Here is a 22,979-nt window from a genome sequence, read left to right on the forward strand (position 1 = left end):
GGACACTGGGGTAACACCCCTACTCTTTTCCAGAAACATCCTGGGATTTCTAATTACCACAGAGTCAGGACCTTGGTTTTATGTCTCATCTGAAGGACGGCACCTGTTTACAGTATAGTGTTCCTGTCGCTATACTGGGGCATTAGGACCCATACAGACTGCAGGGTGAGTACTGGTCCCACTAACACCCCTTCCAGCAGCAGCCTTAGTTTTTCCCAGGAGGACTCCCATCCAGGTACTGGCCAGGCTCACACCTGCTGAGCTTCAGTGGGGCTGCCAACTGGGAGTTGCAGGGGGATATGGCTGCTAGCGCAGTGTAACATGACATGGTGTGGCACGATGCAGCGTTATGTGACGCTGTGTGGCGTGGTACGGTGTGACCCAGCACGTTGTGGTGGCGTAGCTTGGTGTGATGTAGCGTAGTGTGCTGCTGCTGCTACACTTTCATCTCCAGTTCGCTGTCCTTCATCCCAGCTTTGCTGTCAGAAAACTCCTGCAGGCAAGGAAGGGGTTGAGGATGAGGATGGTTCATGTCTTCCTCTTAATGGATCTGCACTAAGCTGCAGTGGGAAAGCCACTGATTAGAGGAACAGTGTAACTCTCTCTGACTCACCTCTGCCAGCTCTCTGACAAGTGAGTCTCGCTGCTCAACAGGGGGCGCTGTCGAGCAGTGAGACAAGGATAAGCTGGTCATCTCCAGGCCACCCAACCCCCACTGCACCCACAACATCCTCTGGTCAAATGGTCCGGATATAATTTTATTTTTGAATTATAACATTATCTGTATTTCAGATTACCTGCCATACAATTGGGGAGCATCAAATCCACAAATTGTTTACAAATGGATTGAAAAGGTCAAATTAGTTACACATTTAGTATAATTAAGGGTTGAGAATTCAGCTGGAAAACAACCAGCACACACAATACAAAAAACTCTGAAAATGCTGCCCTAGGTATCATTTTGATTGGCTGTATGGCTCATCTTTCTGCAGCAGTGAACAGGAAAAGGCGGGACAAAGATTCCAGAGGTATGCTGGGAATTGTAGTTCCATCAGTGAAACTCCCCTGCCCTGATCCCCCTCATCTTCCATTATTATTTTTGCATTATAGTCAATGAACTGCCATGAAAGACAGGAAACAGATGGCCCTTACTTTAGTTTCATGTCTGAAACATTTTGTACTGAGTATTTAAACCGTTATATTGATTTTATTTTATTTTATATTTGTCCTTTTATCTACATGCAGATAGGACTCCCTCTGTCTGTAATTTATAATTGTCTCTAATTAAAGGGTTTATAACAATCCACAGCTTGGGTTTGTTTGTTTTAGAGGGCCGACAGACAGCGGACATGCCCTTTCCTTTATCCAGGCACTGGATGATGGCTAGCGAGCTCGGTCCCTGTGTGGGGAGCCTGCTGGACAAGCTCTGTTCTGTGGGTGAGGTTTGTCTCCTCTGCTGCTCAGTGTTTGCGCTGCGTGTGCTCTGCAGAGGGCGCTACGGTCCCCCGCCTCCTGGAGGCGCTTGCTCGGCGCCCCCCTGCTCATTCTGTGCGAGGCCGGCCCCAGTAACAGGAGCGAAATCCTTCTTTACCGCGCGTTTCGTCTGGATTATGCAAAGGCACACCAGCTTCAGGGTGGCATTGCCTGTCTTCCTGGTTCAGGGATAGTTATCCTAACAGCTGTAATAAGTAGTCTGCTTGCGCCTTGATAAAAACGAGCCGTGCTGAACAGCGCCTCCTGTAGGTCGGGATAGGCTCTCGCGCTTGTCTCCGGGCTCCTGGAGGGGAACGCCTTGGGTCCGATCGCGAGGCTCGTCAAACTGATGCGTTTCATCGCAGCCCGGCCTCGTGGCACCAGGACAGCTTGAGACTGGAGAGGACTCTGAACTGGATGACGGGAGCGTTTCGATGGAGAGACGCAGATCTGCTGAATCAGGTGGACGGCTTGCGTTGGCGTTTGAGTGTGTAGAAACCAGACATTTCACCGCAGGAGCGTTCCAACTCGATCTGCAACCGGAATTAACTAGTAAGGAGCGTTTGTCAGCAAAACCGTCTCAAATGCGAGAGCAATATTTCTGTTGGATTAGAAGAGATGTATGCACAGGTCCGCTTGTTTACAATGTAATAGGGCCATCACCTTACAGGCCAATTTAATGCCAAATTAATGTTTTATTGCCTCATTCTGGATTGCAGAACTTGGTGCTGTGCATACCTGGAAATGTAATCTATTTTGCTATGTTAATTGGAGGTTGTTCAAGTTACTGTGTACATTGGACTTTTACTGTGGTTTGAAATGCACTCATCAATGCCGATTATTTCTCACCCCGTAACAAAAAGCAGTGTTGCAGTTCCCCTTTAATCAAGAGGCTTGTTTTGCCCCCTTCAGAGGCAACAGAGCCATCTGGTGTGTGTAGGTTGGATTACAAGCCATGCTGTTTGAAGCTTCTCATATGCTCTGTCTACAGTGTGCATAGCAGTATGGGGCTGCTATTGCCCTGCAATCCAATCCATTTCAGGTTTGATCTGCAGCTGGGTTTTAGTACATGACTCAATGTGAAGCCTGGAAAAGACATCCTAATATCAGCCCGGAGAGGATCAGACTGCAGTGCACTGAGTCTGACTCCAGGTACTGCACTGCAGAACCTGGACTGGACCAGAGTGCTGTGTGTGGGGAGTCTGATCTGTCTTTCTGCACTGCAGCAGCAGAGCCACGGCACGTTAAAATGAGCAGCCTTTTCCCAGAGCATGTCCACGTCCACATACGTAAATACTTCAATGTTTATGTCTCGGGTCACGTGCTGGGACGGGCTGTACTCTGTTCAAGGCCCTTGGGCAGGCAGTGGGGGAGTGGGGCTCATCACAGCTGGAGATCAGACCTGTGGCAACTTGGCCAGGACTTTTGGCAGAGAAAGAGTAGGTTGTGTAGAAAAATAGAGGCTACCATGCTGGGCCTGGAAGTTCCTCCACACACTTTGCATTTACACTGCCTTGTGCCAGCCTGCTTCTCCATTAATAACAATAGCAGGACCCACCCAATTTCTAACCATATCTTCCAAGAGCCTATCTCAGCAAGTACCAGGCACAAAGCAGGGTGCCCTGGCAGGACCCCAGTCCGTAGCAGAGCACACACAGACCCACACACCAGCACCTCTTTCTCCACAAACCAGTGACCTACCAGCATGCCTCTAGACTGCAGGAGGAAACCCAGGTGAACATGGGGAGAACATACAGACTCCACACAGACAGCACCCCAGGGCTGGAATTGACCCCAGGGCCCCAGGGCACCAAGGCAGCGATACTGACACCACGGTGCCACTGTGCCACTCCCAGCAGCCCCCTTTTCCTCTTGGTCCTTCTCGTTGGTGAGGATCTCCTGTGTGTCTGAGGTCAGGGGCCGCAGGCAGTGAGACATTAACCATTTCGGCTGCTGAATTTAAAAGACTAATATGGACACGGCTCTGACTGAAAGGCGCTATACAAGAGTAAAATGGATTGATGGGATTGATCATCCGCAGCTGGGCAGGTGGGGAGGGGAGCTCGGCGCCGGGCCCAGGAAGAGACGTGCCGAGCTCCTCCCCTCCGGAACGGCCCTGCTCCGAGCCACTTTCGCGATTCCGCGGTCGTCTCCCACAGATAGCGGATTCGGGGCGAGAGGAGAGCCGCTGCAGGGCCTGCAGATCCTCCTGACCTGTGAGTGAAGAGCCGGTTCTGTCCCACAGCAGGGAGGGGAATCTGGTCACGCCTGACTGTCCATCTGTCCACCCATCTCCCTGTCTGTCCATCTCCCTGTCTGTCCGTCTCCCTGTTCGTCCGTCTGTCCACCCATCTGTTTGTCTGTCTGTCCGCCCATCTGTCTGTCTGCCTATCTGTCTCCCTCTCTGTCCATCTGTCCGCCCATCTCCCTGTCTGTTTGTCCATCTCCCTGTCTGTCCACCCATCTGTCACCTGTCCACCTTGCTGTCTGTCCACCTGTCCACCCATCTGTCTGTCTATCTCCCTATCTGTCCACCCTATGTTCACCATTCTGTCTGTCCACCTGCCCGTCCGTCTCTGTCTCTCAGTGCCATCGCAAGAATTGACAGGAGGAATAAAATGAATCACTGCGCGGGTTTAATCGGGCGGGAGGGAGAGCCCGACCCGGTCCGGGTGAAACCCGTTCAGGAGCCGTACAGACAGGGGGAAGAGCGGCGCTGGGCGCGCCTGCAGGGGACCGTGGACGGGCGGGGGGTCACACGTACTCGGACTCCGGCGTCGCTGCTATCGACTCGCCGAATTCACAGGGGGAGCAACTGCGAGCCAGTGGCCTCGAAGCCTCCCTTGTACGAAGCAGTGCGTGACGATGATGATGCTGAAGATGGTGGGAGACCTATGGCGGCGCTGTGGTCCACAGGGTTACGGGAACGTGTCCCGCAGGTCGCTCAGAATGTCAGACTCCGTCACTGAGCTGCGGTGACAAGTGACACGTTGTGTGTGTGCGTGTTTGCGGTGTTTACATTTTTGTTTGTACACCAACCTCGGGACAGCCGGCGAGTCTCTGAAAACAAACGCGCCTCGCTGGATTAGCGCTGCGCGGCGCCCCGAGCCCTCTCTTGTGCCTCTGGCCCCGGTCCAGCAAGCGGGCGGGTTATTTCGAGACTGCGCCGGGACCGCAGAGGGACGGAGAGAGGGAGAGAGGGGGAGACAGAGACCCGGGTCGCCCAGCGCGGGGGGAGCAAGGTCACCCTACCTACAGTCACATCGCGTTACACACAGCCGGCTACAGCGGCCGGGTACAGTTCAGCGCAGTGCGCCAAAGACTCGGAGTTGTCTCTCTCTCTACCTCACACACACACACACTCACTCGTGAAGTCTCGCTGTCTGCAGCACCGCTCCGGCTCCCAGCTCCCGGCGCTGCAACCGTGTCCCGCACGCGGATTGTGTTACACGCGGACACACAATACACCCTCCGCGTGTCTGCGGGACACACACACACACAGGAGCGCGCGCGCGCGCGTGCGAGGTGAGAGATCCCGGGGGTCTTCGGGGGGAGGAGGAGGAGGAGGAGGAGGGAGAGGGAGCCGGAGAGAAGCTCTCCCGTCGCCCGGTCGGGACCGCTCCTCGGCCGCCGTCAGGAGCCCTCACCGCGGCGGGCGCAGCAGGCACGAAAACCGACCTCTGGCACGGAAAGAGACGCCCTGGAGCGGCGGTTACCTGATCGCGCCCGGACAGGTACAGTATGTGTCCTGCGCAGCTTGTGCAGCGTGTTTCAAAGTCACGCGTACCTCGCTCTCTTCAAACCGGGACCGACTGACCGAGTTACAGCTGTGCAGGACGCCCGGCCGGATACATGATTTATGAGCGGCCATGAATAATAGATGAGGACAGGCGGGAGATTAAGAGCCGGGAACGCAGGACGCGGCTCGTCGGGGTCCGAAGTCCGGAGTCGACTGACCTGGTTTTGAAGCCGAGCTCCCGTGCGGAAATTCTCCCAGCGAGGAAAAAGACGGCGACAAAGAAGTATTATAATATCAGGAGCCCGTGCGCAGCCGGAGTTATGTTCGCTATGATGTAGCGGTTTTAAACACTGAACCACGAGGTTCGTTTCCACAGAAATAAGAGCTTTCATTCCCTCCCCCCCGAAGGCATTTCGTCCCGGACTCCACAAGACCTTCACACGCTCACGTCAGCGTGTTACAAGATCGCCTTTGCGGCAGATGCTCAGCGACCCGGGACCCGCGGGGGGAAGAGACGGGAGACACAGGTGGCGAAGGACGGAGCGGATATGAACCTGCTCTCCGCTCGCAGCTCCTCTGCAGGCGCTCGCTGACCCTTCGGACTGGCGGACCCCGGCAGACACGGCCCGATCCCGGCGGCCCCTGCTTTTGCACCAGAAGCCAGTAAACATCTCCACGGCTTTCCGACTAAGCGCTTTTGGGCCAGGTCAAATTCCACGCCGGGCTTCGGAAGACAAGGTTTTCCGGCTGCAGAAATCACGTCACGGTCACGGTCACGGTCACGGTGCAGTGATCGGGGGACACAGGGGAGCCCCCCCGGACCTCTACTGCTGAAGATATCAACGCTCAGGTAACCCCTCTGTCTGCACACCCAGCGTCCGAGTGTGGGGGGGGCTTGCTGAGTCTGCAACTTCCTCCTTGTCTGGATCAGGGTGGGGGGGGCTGAAAAGCCGGATTCCCAGGTTCGAATCCACGTCGGGCTGTGCCCCCACGCGACGGGCCGCAGGCTCTGGTGTTGCCACCTGGGGGAACAGCCCGAAGTCTGAGGAGGAGCCTCAGACCTGCTGTCCGGAGCCAGCGGGCAGGTGCTTCCGGTCGAGCTGAGAGGAGGAAGAGGAGGAAGAGTCTCGCCCCCGAACGCGAACCCGCCGAGCAGAGCGCCGGCCATGGCGTTCCGGCGGAGGCCCCGGCAGCTCTTCCGGCACACGGACGTGCCGGCCCGGGTCACCGAGAGCTTCATCCTGTCGGGCTACCGCTTCCCGGACTGCAGCTTCTCCGAGTGCCTGGCGTCCGCCTTCCGGCCCACCAACGAGACGGGCAACTTCTGGACCCACTTCCTGGCCCTGTTCGTCTTCGCCTTCCACTGCCTGGAGCCGGCCGGCGGCGGGCAGGCCCGGGCCCTGAGCGACCCCTTCTTCTACCCCTTCTGGACGTACGCGCTGGGCGCGGCGGGGCTGCTGGCGGTCAGCAGCCTGGCGCACCTCTTCAACGCCATGTCCCTGCAGGTGCGCGAGATCTGCTTCTTCGTGGACTACGGCACCATCAGCGCCTACACCGTGGGCTCCTCGCTGGCCTACTTCTACTACATCCACCCCCGGGCCGGCCTCGCCCCCGCCGGCGCCCGCCGGGGCAACGCCTCCCAGGCCTGGCCGCCCGCCGCCGGCCCCTCCCCCCCCCGCCTCGCCCGCGGCTTCTTCGACACCTTCTACATCCCCAGCACCTGCCTGGTGGCGCTCATCTGCACGCTGGCCTGCTGCAGCTCGCGCCAGCGCTGGCGCCGGCACCGCTACGTCATCCGCACCCTGGTCTTCCTGCTGCCCTTCGCCGTGGCCTCCGCCCCCATCTTCTACCGCCTCTACGCCGGCCCCCCCGGCGGCGGCGGCGGCGGCACCCTGGCCCCCTTCTTCTACCGCCACTGCTTCTGGCTGGTCATGTCGGCCCTGATCAACGTCAGCAAGATCCCCGAGCGCCTGTCGCCGGGCCACTTCGACATCTGGGGCCACAGCCACCAGTGGTTCCACTGCTTCACCTTCCTCAGCATCCTGGACGAGCTGCGCATGATCAAGGCCGAGATGCGGGAGCTCTCCGGCGCCGCCCTGCTGGCCGGCGCGGCCGCCGGGCCCACGCTGCTCTCCACCTACGGCGTGATGCTCGGGCTGCAGGGCTGCATCGCCGGGATCATCTCCTGGTTCTCCCTGCGGGCCCGCGAGGACCCCCGCCCCCCGCAGGCCCGGCCCAAGGCGGATTGAGCCCTCGCTGGGGGGGCTCGGTTTCGGGGCGGAGGACGCCGGGGGTAGGTGGAGGGGACGTGGAGGCCGATAAGGCTCCTGTTTGCACATCCTTTAATCCGCTGCAGGTTCGAGTGTAAGGTGGTTTGAGGACATCCTTATTGTGCCTCCTCAGTAAAGCAGCCCGCATGCCTGGAAATGGGTGTGAGACAGGAGTCATATCTCCGTAAGGGTGTGATTTATTTTAAATGACGGTGATAGGTAGATACATGTCTATTTAGGCTAACATTGATTTCATTTTTTATCATATGTTTCTCTCAAGTTTTAAGAACTTTTCTTTCTCAAGAACAGTACATAGAGAGGGCCGGGCAACCCTCTCTGTTACTTCCTGCGTAGACAGCAATAACAATGAACCGCAACAACGTCGTTTGGCTGATGCTTGTATCTGGTCTGGCCGGGGAGGGTGACCTCTGACCTCTGACCCATGACCCCAGCAGCTGCTACACAGTCGCTGACAGCAGGACCTCTTGGGACAGAGCGCCAGGGGGTTCAGCGGCTGGCTCAGGGAGTGGGGAGATGGGCTCAAACCAGGAGCCACCTGATTAACGCGGTCTCCTCTAACAAGAGTTCACAGCAGTGCCAGCAGCGAACTGGCGTGTTGTGTCACTCTGAGCGGCTCTGCGGGTTCTATTCCCAGTCAGGTGTCTGGAAAGGTGCAACACAGGACTTTCTGGACCCTGAAGTCCTGGGACCCTGTTTTTGTTTTGTTCCAACTGAGCTCTCCTTTGACGTAAACCGGGCAGTTTGCAAAATTGTTTTCACGTGCTGCATGTCTGGAGGCTTCACCCCCAGCCCAAACAAGGCATGAACACGCGAATACCTGTCCAAATTCCACACTCGCGCCCAGGCAGTGTGGGCGTGGGGCACAAGACCGAGCATGAAACCGAGCACGCCCCAACACGTCACAGGCCTCCGGAGCAGCTTTTCTCTTTGCGCTGGGGTAGTTTAGGCCTCATGAATGCACCCGAAGAGCCGGCAGATGCTCTTTCATCTGTGTCCCTAAGAATATCAAGGTGATTCAGAGCAGATTTCTCCACTGTTGGTGGGGAGAGCACGTTTCAGTCAGTTGTGATTGCCTTTTGCTGGGATGAACTTAGTAGAGCTGTCTTGGCTCTGTGGCTCAGGATCTGCACCTGTGGCTGGAAGGTTGCTGGTTCGTATCCCAAGGCCGGCAGAGGAATCCTACTCCGTTGGGCCCCTGAGCAAGGCCCTTAACCCCAGCTGCTCCAGGGGGGCTGTATAAATGGCTGACCCTGCGCTCTGACCCCAAGCTTCTCTCCCTGTCTGTGTGTCTCATGGAGAGCAAGCTGGGGTATGCGAAAAGACAAATTTCTAATACAAGAAATTGTATATGGCCAATAAAGTGATCTTAATCTTGTGTACAAGAACAGATAAATGAAGTATTTATGCTGCTTAGTAAATCTGTAACAAAACCTTATAAGGTTCATGGGGCCAGCTGCCACTGTATAGCACATATAATCGAGATTAGGACTATTACATTGACCTCCATCGGTATTTGTCAAAGATCTCTGAAGTGGATCCCCTCCAGGGTGCAGACCTCCATTATGGTTTAAAAAAACTTGCTGCTGTCTATGTATATTTATACATATATAAATGGATTTGTAAATATACATGCTGTATATGTGTATTTATATACTGTATGTTAGGCAGTGTTGTTTGCTGTGACAGGGAGGGTCTGGATGCACTGAAGTCCCCCCAGTTCTTTGCATGTAATGGTACAGTCCATTGTTTCTTGAGCAGCACAGTGCAAGTCAGCACCAATAAGGTTGCAGTGGAGGGGGGGGTCCTAAAGACACGCAACTCAATAATGCAATACTCTTATGCCATCTGCTGTGTTTATGACCCCCCACCACCACCACCACCACCAGATGAAAAAAAGTGATTGTAGACACTTACAAGTCCATAAATCTGTGAGGGGAAAACACCAGGCACAGAGTGGAGGAGACTCAAACCCTCCAGCCTTATCGGCCTATAACATGCCTTTCAAGACGTACATTGCATTTATCTCTTATATGGGAGATGGGGGTTGGGGATAGGAAGCTGGCAAAAGCCATTGCTTCTGCTTTTTTCTAATGGTGGGGATCCTTCTCCTGTGCACTAGGCACATCATAGCACTGTCAGATGTTTAAATATAGATGTATGAATATTAATACAAAAAACCAAGAGAAAAAATGAAAGAATGTGAATTAACATGCTCAGGGGGATTACAGAGGTGCTTAGCTGCTCCGCTGGAGTGGAAATTTTAATTAAATGTGTATTGTGGCCAGGATTAAAGGTCTTGTGGCCACACAGTGACACTGTACCTCATGCCACAGTTTACTGTAAGTCTCCACGTCTCTGTCTTGAACCTGTGGTCTTCTCATGACTGGTGTGTTTTCTGGAGCACTGCTGCAAACTGTCTGTAAATACTCTGACCACCTCAGGTCCTCAATTAACAGTATGGTTCTCTTGCTCTCTTTCCAATTAAGGCTTTCTCCATTACATTCATTGATCTAATTAGTGGATACACATTTTGTCTTTTTAGGCTCTTTTCAAAGGTGATTTATTGGCTCAGCATACAGAAACTACAAATTGTGCATGTACTGTAGCTCGTCAATACCCCTGTCTAGACAATGTGGGGAAGTGATTTCTAAAAGGGGAAAAAATGAAGTTTCTACAGGTTTTCCAAGAATAGGGTGGTTGCTCCGACTACAACTACTCCTACTCTTTCATACATAAACTGGACATTTGTAAACCTGACTCTCAATTTCTTAATTAAACCAGTTACTGGTATAGCCTAGATTATTGATGCTACTGACTAAAGACTGTCTTATCCCAAAGTCCCTGGGCTCTGCAGGGCCGATGGTGGAGAAATCGGTCCTGTATACAATGTACAGGTCGTGTATAAGGTTAGCCATCCTTGTCAAACAGCTGGACGATGAATTAGAGGAATTATCTACCACAGTGAGTCACATTGTCCTGTAAGCCTGGATCTGGGCAAAGCAGGAACTAATCCAGCCCCTGTGACACAGGCACCAGACTTTGCTGCAAAAAATGCTCTTCTGACTTATTTTTTTGTTCCGTTTGAAAAATGTTGACATGCGTATTTCTGTAAGCACCTTTGGTGTCATTTTGTTTTGGGTGTAGAGCCAATTCATATATTGAAATAAAAGCAGACGAGAAACCTGACTACCTTCGAATGTGAGAAGAGGAACTGCCTTGCTTTGTTTCGGTTTCTGTGCTTTGTTAGCTGCGTGTCTGGCCTAGGCTGAGGACACTCCTGCCTTCTGATCCTGATGGCTAAGTTTTCACATAACTGGAGCTACACTGGGTGGAGGGAGGGTGAGGGTGTAGGGAACTGGGCTTCAGTGCAATGTGCGACACCAATTTGCTTCCCCTATCCACTTCCTCCCTGCTTTGTTCTGAGCGTGTGTGCTTGTTGGGGGGGGTAATCTGCTCTATATAGCTGACCTCCAGCTTCTCTTATTTTCCCTTTGAACGAATGGCCCTGGTTTCCGGGAGGCGGGGGTTGGGTGAGAGTGAGAGAGGGGGCGGTCAGCTGACAGAAGGCTCGACAGACGGCTATTGTGTCTTTAAATCATAGCTTTAAATCGGCGGGGTCTTCTCTGATCGCTCCTTCCGCAATGCAAAGAGCAGGAGCAGCTGGCAGCTTGGAGATTAGATCACCGCCTGCACCCCCCCGTCCTCTCCCCCGCCAGGCAGTGGGCGTTAATAATGCAATCGACTGCAGCCGCAGAAAACCCCATCCATGCAGCGAGAGGGAGAGAGAGACTGTGGAAAACGCAAGCAGATGATCAATCGATTTCTGTGTGTTTCTCCAGCAAAGAAGGGCAGGACGAGCCCCTGGGATTAATCGGCTGCAGGAAAAAAGCAGAGTCTCGCCTCATTTGTAAGCGTCATGACGGGCTTATGGACTGCACGCACACATGCCCACCTACACAGATTGATGTGGTCTAGGCGACTCCTTCGTGTACAGACACAGAAAGCGAAGTGTGAAGTTAAAAATAAACTGAAATACTGAGATTCTTTGTGCTTCATCAATATGATTTGTACAAGAGTCCTGCAACACTATAGAATGATGGTGTTGATCAGAATGGGGCATCAGATAAAGACAGTGTGTGAGCTGGATCAGAGCTCTGTGCAGTGGGGACTAAGATAAAGACACTGTAGGACCTGGATCAGAGTGCTGTGCAGTGGGCGATATGATAAAGACAGTGTAGGAGCTGGATCAGAGCTCTGTGCAGTAGGGAATCAGAAAAAGACAGTGTGCAAGCTGGATCAGAGCACTGTGCAGTGGGGAATAAGATAAACACAGTGTGCAAGCTGAATCAGAGCGCTGTGCAGTGGGGAATCAGATAAAAACACTGTAGGACCTGGATCAGAGTGCTGTGCAGTGGGCGATATGATAAAGACAGTGTAGGAGCTGGATCAGAGCTCTGTGCAGTGGGGAATCAGAAAAAGACAGTGTGCAAGCTGGATCAGAGCGCTGTGCAGTGGGGAATCAGATAAAGACACTCTAGGAGCTGAATCAGAGCGCTGTGCAGTGGGGAATCAGATAAAGACAGTGTGCAAGCTGAATCAGAGCGCTGTGCAGTGGGGAATCAGATAAAAACACTGTTCCAGCTGGATCAGAGCGCTGTGCAGTGGCTTCCTGATCTTCGGGCCCTGCAGGTGCTGGTAACTGGGGCAGACTATTTCAGTACACACGGCTTGTGATCTGACAGCTGTGGCTGACAGAGAGGTCAGGGAAAGACCACATGTGACCTTATTATCATGTTGCTTTGCCCTGACTGCTGTATTGATGGGTATTGATGGGTTTAATTGCCACAGGCAGTTGAGCAACTAGCATTATTGCTGTGCCTCTGGTTCATTCTGTTCTTCATTGCCTCCCACCTTCTCTCTCATTTTCTCTCTTTGTCCTTCAATTCCTGTCTCTGTCCCTCTCCTTTTCTTTCTGTGTGTGAGTCCATGTGCAGTGTATGTTTACATACTGAGATGCAGAGAGACACACTGACCCACTGAGACTGACACTGAGACACAGTGACCCACTGAGACACACTGACCCACTGAGACACAGTGACCCACTGAGACACACTGACCCACTGAGACTGACACTGAGACACAGTGACCCACTGAGACACACTGACCCACTGAATTTGACACTGAGACACATTGACCCACTGAGATTGACACTGAGTCACATTGACCCACTGAGACTTACATGGAGACACACTGACCCACTGAGACACACTGACCCACTGAGACTGACACGGAGACACAGTTACCCACTGAGACTGTCACCGAGACACACTGACCCACTGAGACTGACACTGAGACACACTGACCCACTGAGACACACTGACCCACTGAGATTGACACTGAGTCACATTGACAAACTGAGACTTACATGGAGACGCACTGACCCACTGAGACTTACATGGAGACACAGTGACCCACTGAGACACACTGACGCACTGATACTGACACAGAGACACAGTGACCCACTGAGACTTACATGGAGACATACTGACCCACTGAGACTGACACGGAGACATACTGACCCACTGAGACTGACATGGAGACACAGTGACCCACTGAGACACACTGACACACACTGACCCACTGAGACTGAGACACATTGACACGGTGTCGTACTGACACAATGTGACTGACACAGATTAACTGGTATTGTGTGCGCCGTCTCTTTCGATTTCTGCTGACACACCGACCTCTAGTGGTGCCGGATGGAAGTGCTGTTGAAATCCCAAAGCTTGTTTCAGATCTTGGGAGTGGAGCAACAGAATAATAACTGTAAGCACGCTTGAGTTGGTTTGCATGTTTATCTTTATGATTTGTTTATTAATATGTCCTGCCCTGTATTACTACTAGTAGTAAGGCGAGTTCAATGCAATTGCTGTGCATATTATAGAGGGAGGGGATACAATTTACTCAATACCCCTATCTAATCAATATTTTATTTTCTGGACCGAGGGCAAACTTTCATATAAAAAAAGTCTGACTGTGCTGACATTCGTTTGTCGGCATTTTTATGGTTAAGATTTGTGATATCCAACTCTGCCTTGCTTTCTTTAAAACATGGGTGCTGCTACCACTATGACAGCGCGGCGGGCCTGCTGCAGAAAGGGCTGTAATTGCACCCTTATCGCCACTAGAGGTCCACCACACGCTGCGTGCCCGCTTTATTGCTGGTTAATGGACAGAGTGGAGATCAATAATTAAGTAATTTGTTAAGGGTTTTTGAAATGCACATTTTCACATGTGTGTAAGTGAGTGTGAACAGCAATAGTGGTATTTGGTGTCTTTTTGAAAATGGTTTGGGGGTTTTAGTAGTCTAAAAGGCTGACGAGCAGGCCTCTTGTGCTTTTCCTTTTCGGAATCATTGTGAGTTTTGAATACAAGGCCGTGTCCCAAGATGCACGCTTGTGGTCCTGTGCCCTTCATATGCGCGATTCTGTGAGTGTGAGCTTTTTATGTGCCCTTCTCTGAAGTCCGCCATCTGAGCGGACTGCACTGAAGGGAATTATCCCAGATTTCCTGCAGAATGGTGGCATGTCATAAGCTAGCAAGCATTCGTGTAGGGTATCATGTATGGGAACTGGGACCATGAAGCTCTTTACACAAAGGGAGGTGGGGGTGTGGAACAAGCTACCAGCTGAGTTGTTGAAGCTGTTACCCTGATGTCTTTCAATAAATATCTGGAGGAGATCCTTGAATCAATTAACCATGAAATGAACCAGAGAACCAACTGGCCTTTTTTGCTCTTTGTTAAAATTCTTGAATATTTATCCTAGGTCATGGAACAGATTAATGAGGTTGGGCAGGTGGTGGAGATTACGGACATTCTAATTTTACCGAAGTAAAATTAAAATAGTTTACAATAAAGTAAACTTGGAAAATAATGAAACCTTGTCTCTGTTTATTTGCAAAAATGGAAATACTGAAAGGAATTTGGTTCATTCAGGAGTTGTTGGAAGGAGTGGAGTTTTAAATGAATTTAGATTGAAGTCGCCACACCAGAGTGGCTCTGTTCTGTGAGGGTGCCCCGTTGCATCGTGGTCAGGGCCTCCAGCAGGAAGTTGCGGTGGGCGGGGCTGAGAGCCATGTGGCTCTGTACTGTCTCTTTCAGGTTCCCCAGCTGCTCCTGCAGGCTGGCGCACTCCCTGATCTCCGCCAGCCGGTTCTGCAGGTGCCTGCTCTTCTGCTCCCCCTCTGACCCCTGCTCTTGGTCTCCTGTGCCTGTTAACCCTTGACCTCGTGCCCTTGGCTGCTGGATGGGCTCGTGGAAAAGGGGGGGCTTGTCCACATCGTGGCAGCACAGGAAGTAGAGGCAGTCTTTGGTGGAGCAGAGGGAGAGGGCCCAGGGGGGGACCTGAGAGAGGAAGAGAGGAGAATATGGGGAAGGGAGGGGTGGGGTGACGTGATGTGGAGAAATCAGGAATGAAGGGTGAGGAGGGTGGGGTGTCTCCTACCTACCCTGACCTGTAGCCTGGTGAAGGTGGCACTGCCCTTGGGGCAGCCTGGCAGCCGACCTCCCCCTCCACAGCCACAGCCATGGACCTCCCTGCCTCCCTCTGCTCCCCCCAGCAGGACCAGGGAGTGGTTCAGCCCACACCACACCACCACTGCCTGCCCAGACACTGCCACCTGCAGGATGGGAGGGGAAACACAGCCCACGCCTCACACTTAGCTAGGCTGCAGAAGCTATAGGCTGTTTCTTCTCACTTCTGCCTACGTTATATCCAAAGCTCGATTGCTTGCATAAGGGCTGCCTGTAAACGTATAACATGTTGTGTCTGCAGAGGACCTGTGTATATAGTGCATCTCTCTAGGGCAGGTGTTTCCAGTCCTGGTCCTGTAGGCCCACACACCTGCTGGTTTTCATTCCAGCTGAGCTCAATTACCTAATTGAAGCCTTAATTAAATTAATAAGCTGCTTGACTGTAACATTTGCAAGGATTGTTTTGAGTCAAGTGGTTGGGATTTGATTTCAATTAGGGAATGTCAACATTGGAATGCCAACGTTAAAAGGCCAAGCTCCAGTAGGTTTAAAATCTGAAAACAGTCACGTCAAGTGTGTGTGTGTGTGGGGGAAACCCCTGCTCTAGGGTGGGTCTGTTTAGGGCACGTGTCTCCAGGACACCTGCGTGGGCTCCCCGCGGTCGATCTTGTCCCCGGTGCCCAGCTGGCCATAGCGGTTGCAGCCCTGCATGAAGAGCCGGCCAAACTCGTCCAGCAGCGCGAGGTGACTGAAGCCCAGGGAGCAGCTGACCACCTGCAGACAGGCCGGGCGAGAGGAGCCGGGGGTCAGCCAGAATGTAACACTGTGACTGCGCAACCCTTATGGCTTCTTGCGCGATGGAAAGCTCTCTGCAGAGGAGAGAGGCGGAGAGGGGAGAGGATGGTTGGTACCTTGCTGGGAAGGGAGAGGGCAAGGGGCGCCTGGGTGTCGCTGTGGTCGAAGCCCTGCATGGTCCCGAAGAGCTGGCGGTACAGCCCGGCGGAGTGCAGCTCCAAATACACGGACCCGCAGGCTGACAGAGGGGGGAGAGAGCTTGCCATCACATGCCCACTTGCACTGAGCGGCTCGGTCACACACGTTGATTTGCCGATTTAATGCAGACATACCCAATGCTGGACAGTCATTGGCTGTCAGACAGACATGCCCATTGCAGTGCTCAGTCATTGGCTGTCACATAAACACGCCCATTGCAGGGCTCAGTCATTGGCTGTCAGACAGACACGCCCATTGCAGGGCTCAGTCATTGGCTGTCAGGCAGACACGCCCATTGCAGTGCTCAGTCATTGGCTGTCACATAAACACGCCCATTGTAGTGCTCAGTCATTGGCTGTAAGGCAGACACGCCCATTGCAGTCCTCAGTCATTGGCTGCCAGACAGACACGCCCATTGCAGTGCTCAGTCATTGGCTGTCAGACAGACACGCCCATTGCAGTGCTCAGGATGGACTCAGTCAATTGCTGTCATGTTACTGAAACTGCGACATGCAGCAAAAGGCTACCTGCGGATCGGTTAGTCACCTGTAAGGTAGAGCGCGCTGCTGTGACTGGTGTGCAGCTGGCTGACTGGCAGGTGAGGGAGTGAGTGGCTGATCTTCCTTATGCACAGCTGCACCGTGTAGGAGCGGGGCGTGACCAGGTGAGCCTCATTCACGGTCAGGCTGTACACCTTCCCTTCATCTGAGAGAGAAAGAGAAACTGTACACATGTTTCTGAAACCTTTTCTTCAGAAACCTTTTATTCACCTCGCCTGAGGCCCGGGAAAAAGGAGAAAGAGTGAGGAGCTGTTGCCCTGCAGCTTTCTCATTAAGAAGCCAGCAGCCATATCACCCTGCAACTCACAACTGGCAACCCACTGAAGCTAAGCAGTTGTGAGCCTGGTCAGTACCTGGATGGGAGACCTCCTGGGAAAAACTAAGGTTGCTGCTGGAAGAGGTGTTAGTGGGGCCAGCAGGGGGCGCTCACCCTGTGGTCCACGTGGGTCCTAATGCCCCAGTATAGTGATGGGGACACTATACTGTAAACAGGTGCCGTCCTTCGGATGAGACGTAAAACCGAGGTCCTGACTCTCTGTGGTCATTAAAAATCCCAGGGCGTTTCTCGAAAAGAGTAGGGGTGTAACCCCGGCGTCCTGGCCAAATTTCCCATTGGCCTTAACCAATCATGGCCTCCTAATAATCCCCATCTATGAATTGGCTTCATTACTCTCTGCTCTCCTCCCCACTAATAGCTGATGTGTGGTGAGCGTTCTGGCGCACTATGGCTGCCGTCGCATCATCCAGGTGGATGCTGCACATTGGTGGTGGTGGAGGGGAGACCCCATTACCTGTAAAGTGCTTTGAGTGGAGTGTCCAGAAAAGCGCTATATAAGTGTAATTATTATTATTATTATTATTATAAGAACAGTACAGCGAGTTTCCACATTGACACGGGAAGCAGTTCCCTCAAGGGCCACCAGGTGGCGGTGTTGAGTTCCAGTTATTCAGTGTGTCACGCTGAGTAAGAAGATGTCATCACTTCCTTTAATCTCTTCTTTAAATGCACAGCAGCTGCTTTCAACTCTCGAACTTGATGATTAGAAGTTCCCTCAAAAATCCCAAAAATGTAATTTCAATCAACTATGCCACTTTCAAAAAAAAAATCTACAAAGCTGTGATTAAGTACAGAAATAGTACAATGAAGGGGCTGTTTTTTTTCCCAGTCGATTCTAAGTTAAGGAGGATAACATATCCCTGCCTGCTTACATGGATTAAAGAGGTAGGTTATGCCTGTCTTACAGGCAAATAATTTGAACACCTTGCTCATCTGGACGCTCAGCTCGCTGAGCGAATTGGAAACTTTTCCCACCCGTTTCCTAGAAGAGTTTGCCTAGGCTGGGACTAGCTGCCCCGTTCCAGACTCCTGCAACTCTATGCGTAAAGAAACATTTCTTAGTCTCCCCTTCGAGTTTCCTGTCGTGATCGCTAAAGAACTGTAAGCTCACCCTGTCTGCACCCCTCAGTGTCCACTGCTTGTTCGCAGACAAACCTCCTGTTGCCTGTTCTGTCCTGCTCTGGAGACCCTGACCTCTACGGCCCTGGTCCCTGGGACCGAGCAGATCCCTTATAAAGGACAGTGCAGCCTTTGTGTTGGGGTGACCCAAACTGAGTACAGGGCTCTAAAAGAGCACCCCGCAGCCTGAGCCCAGCTCCTTCACTGGGGTCAAAGGGCGAGTGCTTCCCTGCCAGACTGACCGCTCAGGAGCAGCAGTGACCGCTGGCTCTCGGAGCCCGCCAGCTGCAGCCGGGTGAAGGTCAGGGAGTGGTGAAAGGTCATCTTGAAGACGCGCTGCCCCGTGTCCTGCTGGTACACCTCCACACAGTCGCAAGGTGGCGACCCCGGAGACAGCCCTGGCGTGGCTTCGGGATTCCGGCTGACCAGGACGTAGAGGTACCGGCGGTAGGACACGTCGCAGCGGGGATCAGAGGCAAACTGGGAGACAGGGAGAGGGACAGGGGAAAGGGACAGGGACAGGAGAGGGACAGTGGGACAGCAGGAGGGACAGGAGAGGGAGAGGGACGGGGACAGGGGAAAGGGACAGGGACACGGGAGGGACAGGAGAGGGAGAGGGACAGTGGGAGGGACAGGAGAGGGAGAGGGACGGGGACAGGGGAAAGGGACAGGGACACGGGAGGGACAGTGGTAGGGACAGGAGAGGGAGAGGGACGGGGACAGGGAAAGGGACAGGGACAGTGGGAGGGACAGGAGAGGGAGAGGAGAGGGAGAGAACAGTGGGAGTGGGAGAGGGAGAAAGAATGATATTGGATAATCAACTCATAATTTACACTTTTTATCTCTACTACACATAAAGCGCTAGTTGATCAAGCAGGTATAGTGGTGGTAACAGCACTGATAATGGGCGAGGAGCAGTGATCAGTCTGTCTCCCCTGCCCCGTCTCTCACATCTTTGGCGTGGGTGCAGACGACGGCGTGGCGGCAGGCGCGCCTCCAGGTCGGCCGGCCGCGGGACGACGGGGTCATGGCGCTGCGCAGCAGGAACAGGGTGCCCCTGCAGTCCAGCAGGAAGAGGCTGTCCTTGGTGGGGAGGAACTTCCTGTAGCCCAGGGAGAGGGGGGGCGTGACGGCCTGGGACAGGCTCCGCCCACCCCGCCCGCTCAGAGCCTGGAAGTACACAGCACGGGTATCTGGGAAGAGAGAGAGGTGGGGAGTGAGGGGGAGACAGGGGGAGGAGAGGGAGAATACAGGGGGCAGGGAGAGGGTGATGCACAGATCCAGATGATAAGGACGATAAGGATTAATGTGACGGGAGAGAGACAGGCGGACAGATGGGGAGAGATGGGCAGAGAGAAGGGGAGAGATGGACAGACCGGAGGAGAGACAGGCGGACAGACAGGGGGAGAGATGGGCAGAGAGAAGGGGAGAGATGGACAGATAGGAGGAGAGACAGGCAGACAGACAGGGGGAGAGATGGGCAGAGACAGGGGGAGAGATGGACAGACCGGAGGAGAGACAGGCGGACAGACAGGGGGAGAGATGGGCAGAGACAGGGGGAGAGATGGACAGACAGGAGGAGAGACAGGCGGACAGACAGGGGGAGAGATGGGCAGAGACAGGGGGAGAGATGGACAGACCGGAGGAGAGACAGGCGGACAGACAGGGGGAGAGATGGGCAGAGACAGGGGGAGAGATGGACAGACCGGAGGAGAGACAGGCGGACAGACAGGGGGAGAGATGGGCAGAGACAGGGGGAGAGATGGACAGACCGGAGGAGAGACAGGCGGACAGACAGGGGGAGAGATGGGCAGAGACAGGGGGAGAGATGGACAGACAGGAGGAGAGACAGGCGGACAGACAGGGGGAGAGATGGGCAGAGACAGGGGGAGAGATGGACAGACAGGAGGAGAGACAGGCGGACAGACAGGGGGAGAGATGGGCAGAGACAGGGGGAGAGATGGACAGACCGGAGGAGAGACAGGCGGACAGACAGGGGGAGAGATGGGCAGAGACAGGGGGAGAGATGGACAGACCGGAGGAGAGACAGGCGGACAGACAGGGGGAGAGATGGGCAGAGACAGGGGGAGAGATGGACAGACCAGAGGAGAGACAGGCAGTCAGACAGGGGGAGAGATGGGCAGAGACAGGGGGAGAGATGGACAGACCGGAGGAGAGACAGGCGGACAGACAGGGGGAGAGATGGGCAGAGACAGGGGGAGAGATGGACAGACCGGAGGAGAGACAGGCGGACAGACAGGGGGAGAGATGGGCAGAGACAGGGGGAGAGATGGACAGACCGGAGGAGAGACAGGCGGACAGACAGGGGGAGAGATGGACAGACCGGAGGAGAGACAGGCGGACAGACAGGGGGAGAGATGGGCAGAGACAGGGGGAGAGATGGACAGACCGGAGGAGAGACAGGCGGACAGACAGGGGGAGAGATGGACAGACCGGAGGAGAGACAGGCGGACAGACAGGCCGTCCCTCACCAACACTCACAGTAGAGGATGGCAGCCCTGCGCCAGTGCCCGTCCGTGAGGGGGTGCACCCTGGGCACCTGCCGCTGACACAGGCGTCTCCAAACCGCCTCGCTGCAGCACAGCTCCCGGAAAGACTGGCACGACGCCCCGAACGCCACCACGTCACGCACCGACAGCCAGGACAGGATCTCCACCAGCTGAGGAGCAGCACAGGGATGGGGCAGCTCCAGCAGTGGACTCTGTCCCTGCTACCCGCTTCCTGTCCCTGCCCTCTGATCCCTGTCTCTGCTCCCCGTTCCCCCCTCCCTGTCTCCAATGCCTGCTCCCTGGCCCTGCTCTCTGATCCCCACTTCCCACTCTCCACTCCCTGATCACCGTCTCTGCTCCCTGTCCCCACTCTCCACTCCCCAGTCCCTGATCCCTGCCCTCCACTCCCTTTCTCCAATCCCTGTACATGTTCCCTTCTCCCTGTCCCTGATCCCTGTCCCCACTCCCCGCTCCCTGATCCCTGCTCTCCAATCCCTGTCCCCGATCCATGTTCCCGGCCACTTTCTCGCCTGTTCCCCACTGACTGTGCTCAGCTGTGTGTTTCACCTGTGGCCAGTTCCTCATGTGCAGGAGGAGGGCGGAGCTATACAGAGGGGCGGGCACAGAGCTCCAGGAACAGTGAATATACGTGTGTATTTGCTCACCAGTTCTGGAGGAAATGATTGGATGGAAGGTGTCATAGCCCCGCCTCTGTCTTGACCAGTTCCTGTGTCTTCACTGGTGGAGGGCTGCGTCTTTCTCTTCTTAGGCTACAAGGTGGGGGGGGGGGGGGGGGTTTAAACTGGAACTTGTGTTAACCCTCAGCTTGTAGCGCAGCTCAACACAGGAGCCAGCAGTCAGTTTAGTCAAGGTCTCAGATTTGCTCAAGAGAAAACAACTCAATCTCAGTTTTAAGGAGGAATTTGCCATAGTCCTGTGTCCTACATTGTGTACCTAACAAAACTGTTATTTCTAAGAGGTTAACTTCTTTTACAATCCAGCCTACTTAAGATTCCTCCTTAATTTCAGCTGGTGAAGTAATTTTCCACTCTTCCTCCTGATCTGCTGTGCGCCACATTCAAAGTAAAAAAATTAGGTGTAACAGCAATTACTCACAGTTGGGACTCCCTCTGTCGTCTCACGCTGAGGAAGTCTGAGTTTTCTGTTTTCTGATCTGGGCTTATCATCCATTGATTATTTTTAATATTATATTACTGTAATTATTTTTATTAATTCAATTTGGTGAATTACATTTCCTTTGGTGTGACCTCTCACTGGGGATCCTGTTGGGCTTTTAAAACTTCCCCCAGCTCACTGTGTAAAATGTGGGCTCAAAACTGACCTGTTGCCATGGCGACCATGGATTTGTGACATCATCTGCCCTATTGTGATGTCACCTCCTCCAGCCCCATCCAGGAGCACAGCGGGGATTCTGGACACGTGATGTCACAGTAAGAGTGGAGTAGAGAGTTATTATTATGTTGTTGTTTTTTTCAGTCTTTCACCTTTTACTAATTAAGATTTAGGGTTGTCAAAATGTGAATTCCTCTCTCTCCTCCCCCTCCTTCTCTTTCTCCTGATCCCCTGCTCGCTCTGTTTCTCATTACCTCCTCCAACACCTCCCCGCCCCCTGTCTCTCTTTCTCCTTCTCCCTTTGTAAGCCGCACAGCTGGGGTCGGGACCGCTATGCCGGATCACATCTCCGACATGCCTGACATTCTCGGGAATTCTGGCGTTTCAGCAGCTACTCACTGACTTTCACTCCCTGTGTGTGTCCAGGCAGCTGCTCGTCCTGTGGAAGGCAGGAGTTCGGCCTCCCCTCCCTCTGCCCTCACACCCCCTGGCCTCCTTCTCCCTGGGTCTTTCCTCTCTGACGTGCTCCCCTCCCTTTGCTAGGAGACTGTAAGCACACTGCGGTGCTTACAGTCATGGTTGAAGGGAGAACGGATATCATCTCATTTTACTATCCAATGAACTGGTATAAAACCACCTGTTTTGCAATGGATCCACCCATCTTCTAACCTCTTCATGCAGTTCTGGGTCGCGGGGGAGCCAACGGGCCCAAGGCAGGGTACACCCCGGACAGGACGCCAGGTCCGTCACAGTCCATCCCAGGACAGGCGGACACAAACACACTCACACCACAGCCAATTTTCCCAGAAGCCAGTTCACCTACCTGCATGTCTTTGGATTGAGAAACCACCTTTAAAGGCGCTATATAAAATAAAGTTTATTATTATTGTGGGAGGAAACTGGAGCGCCCAGAGGACACCTTCGTGAACACAGGGAGAACATACAGACTCCACACAGACAGCACCCCAGGTCCAGAATCGAACCCAGGGCTCTATCACTGCAAGACAGCGATGCTCACCAGTGCACCACCATGCCACCAACTGGTGTATAATATCAAACTAAAACCA

The 22,979-nt window shown here is 53.6% G+C and overlaps 2 protein-coding genes across 3 annotated transcripts; one reads left to right on the top strand and one right to left on the bottom strand.

Annotated features, from left to right (window-relative positions):
* Positions 1–4,313: 4,313 nt before the first annotated feature.
* Positions 4,314–10,689, top strand: paqr9 (progestin and adipoQ receptor family member 9). The gene is made up of 2 exons (XM_069186691.1): positions 4,314–5,207; positions 5,621–10,689. The coding sequence occupies exon 2, from the start codon at positions 6,379–6,381 to the stop codon at positions 7,459–7,461; it is 1,083 nt and encodes a 360-aa protein (XP_069042792.1). The 5' UTR covers positions 4,314–5,207; positions 5,621–6,378; the 3' UTR covers positions 7,462–10,689.
* Positions 10,690–14,436: 3,747 nt separating this feature from the next.
* On the bottom strand, positions 14,437–21,864 carry LOC102685916 (F-box only protein 24). Of its 2 annotated transcripts, none has more exons than XM_069186685.1 (10): positions 21,676–21,864; positions 21,225–21,329; positions 20,552–20,729; positions 19,001–19,242; positions 18,292–18,529; positions 16,580–16,738; positions 15,952–16,073; positions 15,683–15,814; positions 15,022–15,186; positions 14,437–14,911 (listed from the first exon to the last, which is right to left on the bottom strand). In XM_069186685.1, exons 1-10 carry the CDS (start codon positions 21,748–21,750, stop codon positions 14,537–14,539), a joined length of 1,791 nt encoding a protein of 596 aa, XP_069042786.1. In that variant the 5' UTR covers positions 21,751–21,864; the 3' UTR covers positions 14,437–14,536. The 2 variants fall into 2 exon arrangements, with proteins under 2 accessions (XP_069042786.1, XP_069042785.1); XM_069186684.1 differs by having other exon boundaries at positions 15,016–15,186; positions 21,676–21,863.
* Positions 21,865–22,979: the final 1,115 nt, after the last annotated feature.

The sequence above is a fragment of the Lepisosteus oculatus genome, chromosome 3 (genome assembly GCF_040954835.1).
Source record: "Lepisosteus oculatus isolate fLepOcu1 chromosome 3, fLepOcu1.hap2, whole genome shotgun sequence".
In the NCBI taxonomy this organism is placed as follows: Eukaryota; Metazoa; Chordata; class Actinopteri; order Semionotiformes; family Lepisosteidae; genus Lepisosteus; species Lepisosteus oculatus.